Source organism: Urocitellus parryii, chromosome 6 (genome assembly GCF_045843805.1).
Source record: "Urocitellus parryii isolate mUroPar1 chromosome 6, mUroPar1.hap1, whole genome shotgun sequence".
In the NCBI taxonomy this organism is placed as follows: domain Eukaryota; kingdom Metazoa; phylum Chordata; class Mammalia; order Rodentia; family Sciuridae; genus Urocitellus; species Urocitellus parryii.
In genome coordinates this window covers 71,447,721-71,465,855 of record NC_135536.1, presented here as the reverse complement: position 1 = coordinate 71,465,855, position 18,135 = coordinate 71,447,721, and the positions used below count along the sequence as shown (strand labels likewise).

The 18,135-nt window shown below is 36.9% G+C and overlaps 1 protein-coding gene across 1 annotated transcript; it reads right to left on the bottom strand.

Annotated features, from left to right (window-relative positions):
- Nucleotides 1-390: 390 nt before the first annotated feature.
- On the bottom strand, nt 391-18,074 carry LOC144255439 (dehydrogenase/reductase SDR family member 7-like). The gene is made up of 8 exons (XM_077800129.1): nt 17,947-18,074; nt 11,316-11,468; nt 9,329-9,435; nt 8,557-8,796; nt 6,205-6,327; nt 4,909-5,127; nt 1,393-1,420; nt 391-422 (listed from the first exon to the last, which is right to left on the bottom strand). The coding sequence occupies exons 1-8, from the start codon at nt 18,068-18,070 to the stop codon at nt 391-393; spliced, it is 1,026 nt and encodes a 341-aa protein (XP_077656255.1). The 5' UTR covers nt 18,071-18,074.
- Between the last annotated feature and the right edge of the window lie 61 nt (nt 18,075-18,135).

Genomic DNA, 18,135 nt, shown 5'->3' with positions numbered 1-18,135 from the left:
TTCATTGTATGATGAAAGAAAAGTTGCATCAAAAAGTGAAATCAACATTTAGCCTTCAATTTTTATTCTTAGCATAAAATGCTGTTTCTATGTATTCCACTTTGCTTTCTATTATTCTTCAAACTGCAAGCACTCCTTTCATTTATATTTTTTTCTTCGAGACATCCTGCAAAAAAATGACAATAATATGAATCAGTTGAATCAGTCCCTCTTCCGGGGTTTTGTGTGTGTGAATGTATGTGTTTTGTGTGCGTTTGTGTGTGGAGGTGTGTATGTTTTCTATTGAGTGTGTATGTTTTCTACTCCTGAGATGGAGTCTGGGACCTTTTGTGTACTAGGCAAATATTCTGCCACTGAGCTACCACCCAGCATTTGTCCCAGTTTTGACAATTAGTTCTTCTCTTTGCAGGTATCCAAAAGATCTAAAATCAGCATAATACAGGGATGCAGTCACATCAATGTTTATAGAAGCACAATTTACAATAGCCAAGCTGTGGAACCAAGCTAAGTGCCTGTCAACAGTTGAATGGATAGAGAAGAGAAATTCGGTGTTTTACACAATTGAGTATTATTCGGGCATAAATATGCACGAAATATGGCATTTGCTGGTAAATGGATGGAACGGGAGACTATGGTGAAATAAGTCAGACCAATAAAGTCAAAGGTCAAATGTTTCCTTGATATACAGAATCTAGTCCAAAAATAAGGAGAAAAGATAGAAGAAAGATCAGTGGAGTAGAGGAAGATGGAGGAGCAACCAGATAAGGGAAGAACATGGAATGAATCTGACCTAACTTTCATATATACACATATGAATATAGCACAGTGAATCTCACAATTATGTATATCCACAAGATACTATTTAAAACTATAAGTAAATAGCAGAAAGATCAATACAGGGAAGGGAACAGGGGGATGGATGAGGGGAGCAAAAAGGGAGTACTAGGGACAGAATTAGAGCAAAGTATTCTATACTTATATCAAAATGAATTCAATGCTATATTTAACTAAAAAGAATTCATAAAAATTTTAAAAAGAATCTTTAGAAGCCTTGGGCAAGTGCTTTAATTTGAATTTAAAGTCATAGCCAAAATTTCATATCTACATATAAATCTCTCTAATATGCTTAGCATCATTAGTTCCTCTACCTAGCATAAATGCCGTTGGCTAATATGTGCTCTTGCCATTTCTTAAAACCAAATTATCTTAATAATACTTTTCTAGATGGGCATATCATACCTACACTTACTTGCCCTAATAAATACAAAGAATAGGACAGAGTATTCAGAATAAAAATGTTTCAGAGATAACTCTAAAATTATTTATGAACTTTTAATATATTGTTTAAAGAATTAAACAAGGCAACTTGATCATTCATAATATGTGACTTACATACATCTATCTCTTCCACAAATTTGCACTAAGAACAAAAAAAATAATGATTATGATAACACAAATTCAGTGTAGTTTTGTTCTGTGGTTTGGGGTAAAGAATGAGGTCTTTTGTCCAGGAAATGATGTTGGGAAATGAGAGAATGTCCAGTTTTCCATTTTGAAAAAAAATGATGAATGAATAAGACCCTGTGATAAGCAGTATAGTCAAGATGGATAAAGACACAAAAATCTATCTTTTAGAAAAGACTAGATGTGATCAGACGCTGGATTTATAGAGTGATATTTATATTTTGAAGGTCGCTATTCTGTAAACAAAAATTCACTTCTATAATATATTCTTCCTATGCCCTGTTATTGAAAACATTAATAATGTAAGGTGGCACAGGGATTATGAAAAACAGAGTAAGGATTCCTCAAAAAATAAAAATAGATTTCAAAAATTCCACTTCTCATTAGTATTAGTCCACTTTCTCATGTTATAAGAAAATAACTGAAGCTAGTTACAATAGAAAGAAAAATTAGTTTTTTAGCTCACAGTTTTTATCTCACTGAAAGTCCATGACTGGATAGCCTTCTATGTTCAGCCTATAGTGAGGGAACCAAACAGATACAGTCACCCCCCAGTTGTGGACTTTCATTTTTGGAGTATATGTTCATATACTTATACATATACACACATGTATGTGTACCTATATACATACACAATATGTATACACAATATGCATACATACATATACAATGGAATTTTGTTCAGCCATTAAAAAGTAAATCCTCTCATTTCTGACAACAAAGATGTAGTGGAGGACATTATGCTAAGTGAATTAATCAAGATACAAAAAAAAAATAAACCACCGTATAATCTCATGTATATTTGGTATGAAAATTGAAGGCAGGGTGGTGAGGACAGGGGATTAAAACTGAGATCATCAGGGACTGCAAGATGAAGGTAACAGGAAGATAGTGATCAAAGTATGCAAACTCTCACTTAAAAGAGAATAACTTGTATAACTTGAAAATTTTAACCTGATATACAGCATAGCAACTACAGTTAACAATACTGTACTGTATATTTTATTTGTTTGTTTGTCTGTTTGTTTGTTTGTTTTGTGCTGGGGATTGAACCAAAAGACACTTTACCACTGACCTACGTCCCCAGACCTTTTTATTTTTATTTCAAGAGAGGATCTCTCTAAGTAGCCCAAGCTGGCCTTGAACTTATGATCCTCCTGTATCAGCCTCCCAATTTGCTGGGATAACAAGTGTGTGCCACTGCACCCGTAATATATGTGAAGTGTGATTAAAAAAAAAAAAGTAGGTCTTAATTGTTCTCATTATGCTGATTAAAAACTATGGAGGAGATAGATGTGTTAGTGTAATTGTGGTAGTTATTTTACAATATATACATATATCAAATCATCACATTATACATTTTCCATAAGTAAAATTTTAACTTTTCAGTTATAATTTTAAAAATTCATTGATACTTGGAGAGGAATATCTTATGGTAAAAAACCAGAATTGAAAAGAATAGAAAATCACAACAGCTAACATTTATAACAATCCAGACTATATTTGAGAGTGTTCTGTATAATAACTTGTTTAATCTCCATAACAATATGGTGACTAGGTGCTAATCACTAATCTCCATTGCCCATATGGAGAGATTGAGCTATGGAGAAGTGACTTGCTGAGGTCAAGGGTCAAGGATGGGTAGAGCTGGGATTTGAATCCAGGTAGTCCAGCACTAGGCTCTGTGCTCTAGACAGGATGTTATGCTTCCTCTCTGGAAAGGTGGCCTTTCCCTCCCAACTCTTATCTATAGCTGGGCTCAATGTTGTTAGATCAACTGTGCTCCAAATTGAAATCTCAGGTATAATTTTGATCAAGCTCTACCAGGGAACCATCCTGTACTACTGAGCCCCAGCACTGCCAAAACAGTTTTAAGTTATTTGGCCATGATCAAATTGCACCCTGTTACAAAACAGTAGACAGTGAAAAACTCCTTTAATGACGTTTTAAACTCTAGAATTTTTGTGCATTATGAAACTATTTTATAACAATCCCTAAGCATTTTGTCAAATTTTGGTGTCTTCCCCAGTAATTCTTTTTTATGGCCTGCAAAACGTTGGAACAAATTAAATGTGTAACAAGTAGATTAGGTGTTTCAGTGGATTGCTTGAAATAGTGGCAGATTATACAGTAACATATAGAGTATGATCCTACTTGATAATTCTGCTTTTTTATGTCAATCTGTATTCACTGAGTTCTAAATCAAGGTAATAACAAAATATCAAAAAGAAATAACAAACAATAAAATACATCTAAAACATTTACCTTTCTTTGCACAATTATAATCTTTAATTTTGAGATTGACTCCTTACATTTGCTGTTCAAATGATACATTAAACTCTTCTGATGGTCACAATTGTATCAATCAGTTAATGAATCACTCCACAAATTGCTATAGCAAAGAGGTCTAAAGAGAGTAATCAGCTTTTTCCAACGATGTGGCCATAGGCACATGTTAGATGTGCAGAGTACTCCAGTAACTAGGTAAAAGGAGCATGTCCAACATAGTGTGCATGGACCTGTCTAGTGCAATCAGTGCTTTGACAGAAGAGAACACAGGGCCTGGGGTGCACCTAGTCCTGAAGAGAGGTGGGAGGGAAGGGCAAGGGATCACTTCAAGAAGGTGACACCTGGGCTGAGGTTGTGGCTCAATGGTAGAGCACTCACCTAACACATGCAAGGCCCTGGATTCGATCCTCAGCATCTCATAAAAATAAATAAATAAAAGGTATTGTGTCCAACTACAACTAAAAAAAAAAACTATTTTTTAAAAAAGAAAAAGGTGACCCCTGACCTGAGAAACTGGTAGAATGGGTAGGACTTGCTGGGGAAAGTCAGTGGGGAAAAAGCACTTGGACACATATATTGATCAAACAGTAAGTGTAGAAGAAAAAATGGCAAACTTTGGTTTGATTTTACCAAATGGTACAAAAGTCATTTATCTAAGACTAGCCAAAATTTACAGTAAACATTCAGATATGTTTGGGGATGGAATACTTTTTAAATTTTTTTATTGGTTCTTTTTAGTGATATATGAATGTAAAATGTATTTTGATGTACCATATATTTAAGGAGTATGTGGAGCTACTGGTTGTGTATTCACACATAAACCAGGGAAAGTTATGTCTGATTCATTCTACTATCTCCCATTCCCATTTCCCCTCCCCTCCACGCCCCACCCGGCCTTGTCCAATCTTGTGAACACGCCCACCCCTATTGTGAGTCAGCATCCGCCTATCAAAGAGAACATTTGGCCTTAGGGTTTGGGGAATTGGCCTACTTCACTTAATGCAATAGTCTCCAATTCAAGTACTTCTTTATACACTTCATGTTAATATCATGAAATAGGTGGAAAGGTAGCAAGAAAGTTTTATTCACTGTAGGATTTCATACTTTCCTATAAATTAGGTACATATTATTAAGAAATATTTAAGTTGCTCTTACCACACCACTCTTCAAGAGATCATCAATCCTTTTCTCCCAGAACTTGCAGATTATCCACCAGGCCAACGTTGGCATATATTGCCACAAATATGGCACCAACAAGTAAGGTTGTTCTCCAATCCAAACTTCTTTCAAATTGTTAGCCATGGCAACTAACATCAACTGTACACAACGACTAGTAGCCATTTGGCGATCCTGAATCTTATTATAGTCGACAGTCTAAGAAAAAAAATTAAAATTAAGTGAATGCTGGATAGTTTCCCAAGCTATTTCATAAAATATTTAAGTTAGAAAAAACAAGAGAACAACAAGTTTGTGTTTATCCTTTAGTGAGGTCTCATTTCCCTTAGAAGTCCCCATAGAATCTAATAGTAGTTTTAAACTTTTGCAATATTTCATATTTAAGTTTTATTTGATGCTGAGTATCAAACTTGTGGTCTTTTGCATGCTAACTCATTCACTGAGAAACATCCTGTCCTATTTTTGTAATATTTAAAAAATATTAATAGGAATCATATGTTTTATCAGATAAGAGTATATGGACTGGTTAAAAGATAAGTTTCTTCTCTTTTAATTAAAATTACTTAATCTTAGAGAGATGATATAATTATCACCTTAGTAATAAAAATAAACTTATTGTGATATATATATATATATATATATTGTGATATATATATATATATATATATATATATATATATTCAGTTACCAGTTCTTATATATATATATCAAATGAAATCACATAAAAATTTAGACCATGAGGGGAAATGCTAGGGATTAATACTAGTCAAATTACAGTATTATCTTGTGTGCATGTATGAACGGGTAACAAATCCCAAAATTATGTACAACTAATGTGGAAAAAAATTGATGCCATGCAGATGAAATTGAAGAAGATAAATGGTGTTTCTAAATAGGTTTTTAAAAATCCTATTACATAATAGCAAACAAACAATGGCAGCCTACTTATGAATATTATTTTAGCAATTTCATTAGCCTTATTGAAACTGATACCAATGCTATCTTTAACAATTCCAGCTAACTAACAATTTTCATCATGCCAGTTAAGTTTGGGGCCATAAAAAGTTTCTGATGAGCTGGGGATACAACTCAGTTGGTAGAATGCTTGTCTTGCATCTACCAACTATACTAACCAAAGTCTCAAGGCCCTGGGTTCTAATTCCAGGCACCACCAAAGAAAAATGTTTCTGACATAAAAATACTAAAGAATAATAATATAACACCAGCATATAACTAGTAAATCATTAAAATTATTAAACTACTAGAAATTTTTACCTTTGTGACTTCTTCAGTTAGCATATTCTTTCTAATATTTGAATGGACAGGTCCTGGACAAATGTTAGAAACTATTATGTCTGGATGTTTGGTAAGTTCAATTTGGAGGCTATGTATGAAACCCTAATAGACACAAAGGGAAAAAGAAAAAAAGAAAAAAAATGACAAGATAATCAAAAAGCAAATAATATTAATTATAATCTTATATCTCATGATTTCTCAAAATATGCTTTGAAATGCCTGAGTAAAGGACAAGTAGTGTAATCATGCAAACTTGTTAGGCATTTTTCACTGTGAGTCCAGGGTTGAACCAGGAAAGACATTCTCAATTTTTGCTAGGTATTAGCAGTTTGCTACCCTGGTAATAGTGTCTCTTGCCATCAATGGTTTTTATAGTTAGCAAGAAACTAACCCAGTAGGTTCTGATACACCCTCCTCATAGCAATCCTCATCTCCCTGCTCCAAAACCAGTGCATGTTCTCCAGAAATCACCAGAGTGAGCTTTCTCTTTATTCCCTAGAGTCATCTAAAGTACCAGTGTTTGGGGCAATAGGGAGTACCGAGGGATCAATGCTGCACAGAAATTCATCATGGAGAAAGAATCCAATCTTCCAATTGATATTACTACCTTAACAGGATGATTTAGTTTCAGCAAACATGTACCTAGCCACTTAAAATTGTAATATGATCATCTACTGAATGACATTTGTAGAAACAAACTGGTCATTTCTAAACCAACAGGGAATCAACAGAAATCTGTTTCTCTTCATCTCTGTTGTAAATTAGGAATTTTCAAAGACTACATTGTTATAAAGCCAGGTTAACTATTGTTAACCATGGTACACTCACATATGATCCAATATTATTATTCAGTTACCAGTTCTTAAATGCTAACCCCTAACAAACTATGAGATGCATGATTAATCCTGGGCCTCATGAGCATTCAGAGGGTTCCTGCCATCTGAGACTGACACAGGGCCTGTGAGAAATGAATGCTTTGTAAATAAATAAAGAACTCTCAAACCTTTAAATTCTGCCTCTCAATAGTAAAAGCAGAAAAGACATCAAGCGAACCACTCATCAAACCCTGAGACGTGTCTCTTAAGATGGTACAAACCAAAAAAAATTTAAAAATTAAAAAATATTAAAAAAAAAAAAGATGGTACAAACCTCTTGTTGGAAAGTTTATAACATGTAAACTTTTCAGTGAAACATGTTCACTTCATGACCTGCTGGAAATCTTAGAAGAAATTGAGCTCTTCACAAAGAAAGTAGTGTTCAACTAGTGGTAATACTAACCAGAGTCTCAATCTACCACATCATATCAGAAGATCAAATCTAGTAATTAACAGAGAGTCTTGGAGGCAGGCCAGACAGTTCATCTGTGATTTACTGGGAGCATCCGGCACATCTTATGAGACTACTGGCACTGGCCACATCTGCCCACCTGAGGTTTGCCCAAGTTTCTCTGTAAGAGATGATTGACAGCCCATTGCTGAACAGGAGAAAATCATAAGTACTGCATTCCATATCATCACCCACTGAAAATTTCTGATCTCTAATGAAAAGACAAATGTCCTAATGAACCAAAGTCTCATGTTCTCATGAGAGTGAGGTGACCATGCAGCTATTGCCTTTTATTATTCCAACAGTGAAACATTTGATTCAAACTGACCTTCAACAGTATTACTTTTATATTCTGGGTCTGCTTTCATCATTCTCCTCCGATTTGCCTTCTATGTTCTTTATATCCACACTTACACCTCATTAGTTAGGAAACTCAAATCAAGCTCTTTTCCTGGCCTTGGCCTTTGTTAAGATTTCTTTTTTCAATAGAACCCATGTGGACAGAATCTGGATTTTTCCCAGTAGGGATATGAGGCCCAGGACTAAGCAACCAGCTGGCAGTATCTTTTTTCACTTTCATGAAAGCAAGTAAAAAGGGAAAGGAAAAGAAGTCACAGTAATGGGAGAAAAAAGCACATCCTGAAATCTGTGTAGAAGAATGGAGCAGAGGACTCACAGTCTACCACGAGGATGAGGTAGAAATAGGGATAAGGTGAAGGGTGACATGCTGACTAGATTATATATGCTTTATAAGAGCAAAATAATTTTAATATTCCCAGGATCTGCTTCAGTGTATGGCACAGTATCAGTGTTCAATATATACTTGTTGGACAGTTTATAGCACCTGTGATTCAAGTCTTTTATTTTTTTTTTAATCATGTACTGGGGATATCTTTTACCAAAGTTCTTCTATTTCTGTTTCCCCACATTATTGCCTAGTTCCATGGATAGTCATATTCCTCATTTGGGTCAGTTTTTATCAAAGTTGAGTTTTAGCAGGCTTACCCGAAGAGCATGCTTGCTGGCACAATATCCACTGACTATTGGTATAGGTATAGAGCTCACAATGCTATTCACAATAACTATCTTTCCTTGTTTCCTCTCAATCATGTGAGGTAGAACACATTTTGTCAAGGACACTGTTCCTAAGTAGTTAAGCTCAATTAGCTCCTTGAAGAAATCCATCTTGGTATCTACAATCAAAGAAGAGTGTGCTCTTCCAGCATTGTTGACCAGAACATCAATCTAATAAAATAAAACCAGAAAAAAGATGCTTAAGGTTATCCTATGGATGGATTGAAAGAATTCCTTGTCATGGTTGCTTATGTCATTAACATGAAAAACCAATGAAACAATTTTATATTTATAGAATTTAGTAGTAAAAACATAACAAAATCATAATAAAATAATCACAATGCAACTATGGTACTCCCATTTTATGTAAATTTTTATAGAAAATAATAAATGTCAAAAAAATTATAATAGCACCTTCTTTCTGTCTACAGGGAGCGATTAGTAATTGATATGATGTTAAAATTATTAATTACTTAAAGACATAGACTCAATGATTAACTGGCCCAGCTCATAGGCCTGATCTCACCTCATGTGCCTAAAGTTCTTACAATGAAAGCACCATAGATGGAAATATCCTTCCTTTCTGGATAGCCAGGCAGAGCAATGTTGTTAATGCTTTGTGAATATAAATTCACAAAGCATTAACAACAGAGCCAGGCAGAGCAATGTTGTTAATGCTTTGTGAATATAAATTGCTACTTACCCTACCAAACTCCTGGAGAACAGCTTTAGTTGCCACCTCATGGGAACTTCTGTTAGCCAGGTCAAAGGGCAAAACGAATATATCTTTTTCTTTTAAATTTCCATTGCCTAAATAGAGACATTTAAAAATTAGTGGGGACAGCATGACATAGATCCACTATGCTCCTTGCTACTCTCAGTTTAGCACACACTCTGGTGGCGAGAACCATCTGTGTGCTGCGTGTGGACCACATTGATCATGGAAGCCTAATGAATAGGAGAATTTGGTGTCTGGGAATTTCCAGTAGACATTTCCTCTGGCTGACTGCCCAGACACATTGTGAGCCTTATTCAGCTCTGTCAAAGGTCCCATGCAGCACCAGAGATGGGGTGACGTGCTGTAGAAGCACAGCTCCTCTGACATGGGTGTGACCTGCCAAGATGCCAATCAGCCTGCTGACTTCAAGAAATCACAAAGCAAGATTCCTCCCCCAAACTTTATCCTTGCCTTTAATGTGCCCCCTTAAATAAACCACAGGGGCCATTTTCTAATTGTCTAGCACTAGCTCCTGTGTGGAGTGGACCTATCAGGTGCTCCATCCCTTTAGAACTAACTCTGACATTGTCTTTTGTTCTTCACTAATTATTCTAGACTTTACTTTCTCAGGTGGCTTATGTTAAACCATGACGCAAAGATCACCGACTCCAATTTTAAATCAAATTAAAGCAAGGTGTAATTCCAACTGGCTGGGACTGTCTCTCCCAAAATCCTTGGGTTAGAGGACAGTACCCCAACTCTCTTGAAGCATGGTTTTATAGCACGAAAAATTGCAAAGGGGGGTGTCTTGAAAACTTACAGATAACAGGATTTTGATAAGCATAATAAAAAGGCAGATAGGAGGTTAATGATCTAAATGGTTCAAAACTTCAAGTTAGGGAGTAAATTTAGATCCCAACACCAGAATTTTTGAGGCACCGCTAAGGTTTCAGAGAGGGTTGTTATCTAGTCAGGGAAAGCCAGGCATGGATGAGTTCAAGGCATGAGCAGCCATTCCAAGCAAGTTTAGAAATCACAGTAATTTATAATAAAGCCGAAATTAACTTTTCATGCCTTTGTGATGAAATGGCTTTCAATCTTAAGAGGGAATTAGGCTGGGTTTATCAGAGGATGTGGGGGAAAAGGCACATTCATACATTGCTGGTGGGACTGCAAATTCCTATAGTTAATCTGGAAAGCAGTGTGGAAATTGCTTGGAAAACTGGGAATGGAACTACCATTTGACCCAGCTATCCCATTCCCCAGTCTATACCCAAAGGACTTAAATAGAGCATACTACAGGGACACAGCCACATCAATGCATATTGCAGCACAATTCACAATAGCTAAATTTCAAAACCAACCTAGGTGCCCTTCAGTAGATGAATGGATAAGAAACTTATATATATATATATATATATATATATATATATATATATATATATGTACACACACAATAGAATATTACATGCTCCCTTGTGGCAATAATATCTAATATTTTAGCAGAATGAGTAAGGATCTATCCTACCCACTTTCAGTGGTTACATACATGAATGTCATGGATAAGAAACAAACTGTTATTACAAAAGAAAGAAAGAAAGAAAGAAAGAAAGAAAGAAAGAAAGAAAGAAAGAAAGAAAGAAAGAAAGAAAGAAACTGTTCTTTCCGGAAGACAAAATATAAGTCACCTGGTCACTAAAAAGTCACCAGCACTGGACAGAATAGACAGTCACTTCCTAATGTCAAGAGTCAGTGCAAAAAAAAGAGTAGAAAGCTGACAAAATGAGGCAGGAAAGGTGAAGGGAAGCCATCTAAGATGCGACAAGAGAAAAGGGCCAGGGGCCAGCACTTGGAGCATTGGAGCCAGGGTGCACTGGCAGGAGAAGCCCATCTCTGCAATTCCCAGGCTGCACTTGAGTTTGCAGTGTGCCTCATGTCTAGGAAGCTCAGCTGCTGTTTTAGGTTCACTCACCTAGGCATTTTCTTTTCACCCTCTCCAGCTCATGCACTCTTCTGGCTGACAACACAAGAGAAACTCTCAGTTTAGACAGCTGGTAAGCCAGCTCCTCGCCAATCCCACTGGATGCTCCAGTCACCCACACCACCAGTCCCGTCAGCTCCTGTTCTATTGAGGAAGGAACAGGGTTGGAAGGCAGAAAATAAGTGACGGATTATACCCAATGTCAAAGACTGGAAAAAAATAAACTTTAAACAATACCACTAAAATATTAAGACCTAATAAACATGGAGCTTAAATATTTAAATTTTCTAAGAAAATTCTTGATATCTAATATTTCAAAGGCATGAAAACACATCACATTAATAACTTATCTACACAGTAGTTTATGCATTTGAGTATCTTGGAGAATTTTTCTAACTTTACTTTCAGGTAAACATTGTAATTCCATAATTTATTCCAAGGTTATATTATCCACATGTGTGATAAAGAATAGTAAAGCTAAATGAACAGAAAGTCATTGCCCAGACTCACTTTCAACATTCATGGTGGGCTCAGATGAGGTGATCCCTAAGGTTTCCAGTCTGTTTTCAGTTCAGTTCTTTCAATTTTTTGAAATTATGTTATTGATAAGAAATGCCAATATTCCAAGTGCAGTTCTATAAGATGTAATCATCCTGCATGTTTAAAGTAATATTTTCTGCATTTGCCAATCATATTGGATTTCTGCCAGCTAATGTCCTTTTGTAATAGTGACAAAGAACAGTGAACATGAGCGGTGGGAACACAGAAAGTGAGGGGTTATTTCCACAGCCTGAGCCTATGCACTATCCCTCAATATGTATTTCAAAGGAGCAACTTACAGAAAGTCATCCTGGCACTGTTCTGACATAAGATAATAGCCCAAACAGCATATTATTCTCAGGGGAGAGAAGTTACTACCCAAGGCTCCTCCTTTGATATGTAAGGACAGATTTTCCCTGGTCTAAAACTACCATAAAATCTCTAAAAACAATTTCCAGACAAAACCAATCCACACACACCAACATAAATAGTTGTCTTTGGGTCCTTGTATATTATTTAGTCTTGTTGTAATTATAAGTTTTCGTACTTGTTGCATTCACTTAGATACATGAATGAAATCTATGCAATAAGACCTCTTAAAGCTGGGACACCAAGAAGGGAGTTGTCATTCCACTCTCAGAGATGACCCACTACATAGGCCTCTCTCTCCCCACCCCCTTTCTCTTATGCTTCTTACCTTCTTTCTCTTCTAATAAACTATCTTTTCCTATTCCAATAAACTTTGTTATATTTCTACTACATCTTGTCTTACTTGAAATCTTCCCTTGCAAAAACAGAATGAAATATCTGAGCAAAATCTAGTAGTTCACCCAAGATTGTTTTTTTTTCTTCAAAGTTATATTCTATTAAACACTGTGAAAATGGTACAGTAGCAAGCTGATGAATAATTTATTTGTGCTACAAGGGATGATAGCCACTGATATCTGAACCTGTAGAGTCACTGTGGTTTACTTCCTCTGTGCTTTATTTATTGAAGTTATGTATTATAGATTTAAAATAGCAAAAAAGTTGTTACTTAATTTTACATTTCTGATTTTACATCAGGATACTTGAAATCAAGAACCTAGTATACTGTTTAATTAAGCACTTTTTAAATTCAGTCTTGTTAAGTACCAGTTCTGGTGACTGCCAGGGTTCAAATTTCAGCTCCACCACACAGCTATGAGCATATCCCATGAGTTTAGTGCCCTAATTGCACAGAACTAGAAAAGTGGTTAGTAATTAACTCTCTCACAGGATTATTGATATTGAGAAAGAAGAGTTAAAATATGTAAATCACTCACAGAAACATCTTGCATATAACCAGTGCTAAATAAATGTTAATTATAGTTATCACAAAAATTTTTAACAGGTGGACTTTAGAGCAGAAAATACAGACTACCCACCCAATAATTTCTTTAAATTTCTCCTGCCTAGGGCAAAAGAGTTATTAGTCTGAATTACTTAACATTTTTAATGACATCTATGTGCTTCACTTTACCTTATTAAAACCCTCACAAGAACCTTATGAAATAGTATTATTATCTCACTGTTTTGAAAAATAAAACCGAGGTTAACAAAGATTAATTTATCCCAACTAGTTTATAAATTCCATCAAGGTTGGGACCCTATCTTGTTTCTTTATAAGCCCCGGTGCCTAACAATGAGACTGAAACATAGAAAGGACTCCAAAACGGAATAACTAATCAATACCAAAGAACCTTGGCAGCTGGGATATGAGCCTAGGTATTTCCAACTCTTCTTTATGGTACACAAATTGAAATATGATCAATTTTCTTTGCTGTGCTAGGGTTTAAACCCAGGGCCTCACCCATGCTAGGTAAGCCCTTCCACTGAACTATACCACTAGCCCTAAGTTATAGTCAATATTTTAAAACTAATATGTTTCTTTCTTTTCCCTTCTTTCTTTTTCTTTTAGGGATCAGGAATTGAACTCAGGGGCACTTGACCACTGAGCAATATCCCCAGCCCTATTTTGTAATTTATTTGGACACAAGGTCTCACAGAGCACCTCACTTTTGCTGGGACTGGCTTCGAACTCACCATCCTCCTGCCTCAGCCTCCTGAGCCATGGGGATTACAGTTGTGTGCCACCATACTTGGATAAAACCAATGTGTTTCTTAAACATTCCAGAAATACATGTCTTTAGGAAAAGAGTCTCCTTTAAACATCTAAACCTAGAGTGGAAATAGCCCTAGCATTGTGTCTGGGCTACAAATCTCTCCTTTTAGGTGATGTACATTTGTGGAAAGGCTCAACTGAGCCAGAAAGACTTCACAGGAATGACCGGTGTGTATTCAGACAAACCTTTATTAGCTATTGATTATTCATTTTTCCAAGTATTTTCAATACTCGGACTCTAAGGGGAATATGGTTTCTTTGGAATTGTTTACTAACTGACTTAGAGCTAAAAAGATTTCTTCATCTTTACACAAGTAAGCAACTATTGCATAAAGCCAATAGTCAAAGTGTCCAGGCTCAAGTTCACCTGAGTACACTCAGGTCTGACATCACCATCCCACCCTGAAGAAGACTTTTTTGTTTAGCACCAACTTTCATTTATATTTCACAGAATCTGGCATATATGAAGACCCCACCATCACCACCCCATAAAGAGCTCCTGAAAGTAGATTCTTTGACAGAAACTAACATTCAATGCTAAACCCAGTTTGAAAATCTGTCCTCAAACCATTGACCCGTCTCTATTTCCTTCCCTCCCAGGCTGTGGAAGCTCGTCATCTGGGACCTTCACACAAGTCTAATCATTCAAGGGCTCTTTCTTCCACTGACGGGATACAGCTTTAACTTCTACCCACTGGCAGCAGTGGGCATCAGGCCTGCCTTCTGGCACCAGAAAGAGTAAATCAAGCCTCTTCCACATGGCCATCCTCATGTGCTTGAAGACAGCTGTTCTATCCTCCCTGAGGGCTCCCATCTCTGGCTTCTCTAAGGCTAAATAAACATGTTCAACTTTTGCTGCTTTCCTCATGTGTCCTGAGCACCAGGTCCTGAGCTCTGCTCAAACCCCCTGCACAAGCTCCCTTTGCTTGTTCAATGATCCTGCTGAAGGGAGCTGGCCACAGAAGGATGCAGGATTCCAGTGGGGTCGGGACAATGCAGAGCAGGATGAGCTGACTCCATTACTTCCCTTGTCTTGCAAAAGATTAGGTCTATAACCTGATTATGTCAGGTTCCTGCTGCATCCCCAGTGCCCAGCACAGAGGCATCATTGGCAGTTGTTTCTTTAGACACTAAATGTCTGCAGATGTAGCCCAGACCCGCCTCAGCTTTGCTGGAAGGCAATTCACAGCTGACTCACACTGAGGTTTTCTCTCAGCTAAAACCTGAGTTCTCTTTGTGCGTGCTGCTGTTGTACCTTTTCATGCTCTGGATTTGTGCTGTAAAGTTTCCTGGATCAAACAGTATCCATGTTGTTGCCTTAAAATTTTACTTTTAACCTTCACATGCTTGGAAATGCAGCGAATTCTCTAGAAGGACACAAAAGAGGCAGAAAATATTGGTCGCCTCCAGAGAAGCATATTGGAAGGATGGGGCACAAGAGTAGATCAAAGTTTACTTATTTTTAGATACCCTTTCATAGTTTTAAATTTTATATTAGATGAGTGTGATGTCTAATTTTTAAGATGAAAAAAATTTTATCTACAGAATAGCCAAGGAGATCTCTTCATCTTTATGGTCTTAGCTCTTTGGAGTATCTGAGTTGATTTCCATATTTAAAAAAATTTTTTTCTTTATTCTTCCACCCCTCCAGAATCTTCTTAGATATCTTTCCCCTCTAGAGTCCCCTAATGACATCATAATTTCATGAATATTCAATATTTTTATATACTGCATGTATTTTTGCATTTACTCTATACATTAAAGGGGCACTAAAAAAAGAAGTCATATAAGCTTACTTTTTTTCAATGAAGAATAAGAATGGTTAAACTTTTAAATTAAAATTTTAAAACTATTAGGACTTTAACTATTTCTGTTCAAAATCCTTTTATTAAGTGGTAACTTATTATTAATATGTAAATTTGTAACATACAACTACATAATTGTAATTATATTTAAAATCCTTGGGGCTGGGGATGCGGCTCAAGCGGTAGCGAGCTCGCCTGGCATGCGTGGGACAGGGTTCGATCCTCAGCACCACATACAAACAAAGATGTTGTTGTCTGCTGAAAAATAAATATTTTTAAAAAATCCTTTAAAACCTTTTTTCAAGGAAGAGTAAAACAGTTGAATTTTTTTAATATTTATTTATTTTTTTTAGTTTTTCGCTGGACACAACATCTTTGTTTGTATGTGGTGCTGAGGATGGAACCCTGGCTGCACGCATGCCAGGTGAGCGCGCTACCGCTTGAGCCACATCCCCAGCCCACAATTGAATTTCTTAAACGTTAGTATTAGAGACCTTAACTTTTAACTTTTACTTAATATGAGAAAGTAATTGTTAGCTTCTGGGTATTCATTTAGATACTGTCAACATTTTAACTTTTCAGGCATAGTTTGGTGAATTAAATGACTTGTAAAATTATGTAATAAAAAAGAAACTGATTTTATTTCTTTCTCCAAGTCCAAATGAACACAAAACATTAAAGACCAAACACAAACATCCACAAGGCAGTTAATGACAATAAATGGGCAGGAATATTCCACCTGTTGAAATGAAGCCATAAATCAAGGTAAAGTCCTACAGCTAATAAAACTGCATTGTATGGGGATTCCTGATTCCCTAAATAAATAAAGGTATTGTGTCCAACTACAAATAAAACAAAGATGGACTGGAGGTGTAGTCCTTTCCAAGGCCATAAAACAAACAACTCACAGAGAGAACACCAACATAGCCATCTATTTACCATAGTCAGACCAGCTGCAGTAGCACCCTATGCATTTACTCAAGAAAATCAAACTAGAGAAATTAAATATCACAGAATAAGATTTCATCCGACAGGGTTGAGCTTTGGAGAGGCACAAAACACTGCACGGTCAGAATTTTTTCCAGTGCCCAAGAACCAATTTTTACCTCCACACCTAAGCCTTTCAGAAAACATCTTATTCTGACTTACTATTTTATTTCCTCTGATATACTTCCAAGTATATCCTCTGCTATTTCAGTTCCAAGTCTATCTTCTGACCTACTATTTTACTTCCAAGCCAACTTCACCTCATGCTTCAGGTATTTACATACAGGAAACTTGGTCCAGGGAAACTCCAGCTTTGGGCAGATCGTTTCATTTGTCTGAACATCAATTATTCTATGTAGAAAACAAGAGTAACACCTACTTTGTGCCAGTTTTGTGAAGTCAAACGTTATGCTTGTAAAGTGCTGAGCACACTGCCTATCTAGTACACACTGTGTTCATGAATACACACACACACACACACACACACACACACACAATTAGAGAATCATCAAATAGGAAGCAAGGAAGAGACAAAAGAAAGGTAGGCAGAATGCCCCTTAGTGTGCCAAAAATTCTCTCTCCCCAGGCACAATGCCAATTCAGCTCTTTGTAGTGTTACACTTTTTTCCTGGTTGAGTAGGCAGGTGGAAGACTTCATAACCTCAAATCTGATTCTAAAACTACAGAAGAGCGAGAAATAGAGGATAAATGACTTGAGGAAGACACACAAAGACTCTTTACTAGGAGACTGATGTTCTTACAATGCAGGGGGATGCTCCTAGTTTCTGAAAATATCCTCCCCTGACACTACACTCGAATCCCTGGGATCCTAGCTGAGAAATAAGAGTCCTGAGGGCATCCTCCAATTCCAGTGTTCTGTAGTTTGGCAACCCTGGAGAGGTTTCTTAGGCTGGAAGCAAATCATTGACTTCTTGGACCAGGAGAGAGGACCAAAGAGTGGATTGCCTCCTTACCCTTGCTTCTTACTTCCCTCACCATGTTTCCTGGCAAAGGAACCATCCTGAGATTCAGAGGCTCCATGCAATCAGAAGTCACCCAGAAGGAATATGGAGCCAGTGGAGACCTGGATGGACTTCCACTGCTCACTAGCCCAGTCTCAGGGTTGGTGGCCTTGGAAGGTCCTCACCTGGTCGTCGCCCCAGCCACTCTGACCACATCAGAGTCAGGTCGCCATCAGCACACAGAAAGCACAGCAGCTTCACCAGAAGCAGGAGCAGTGCACACAGTGCCAGCAGCAAACTCCAGCTCATGGCCTTTCAGTGTAGTTCTGCTAGCAGAAGACTGCCCTGTCCCCAAGCAATGCTTCAACTCTAAA

Excerpts from the sequence above, each read along its gene's own strand:
- LOC144255439 (XM_077800129.1), bottom strand. The coding sequence starts at position 18,070 with ATGAGCTGGAGTTTGCTGCTGGCACTGTGTGCACTGCTCCTGCTTCTG. Across the intron at positions 6,328-8,556 it reads CCAGCAAGCATGCTCTTCGG|GGTTTCATACATAGCCTCCA; the intron begins GTAAGCCTGCTA and ends TGTGTCTATTAG. Across the intron at positions 1,421-4,908 it reads ATCTCTTGAAGAGTGGTGTG|TGCAAATTTGTGGAAGAGAT; the intron begins GTAAGAGCAACT and ends TTTTGTTCTTAG.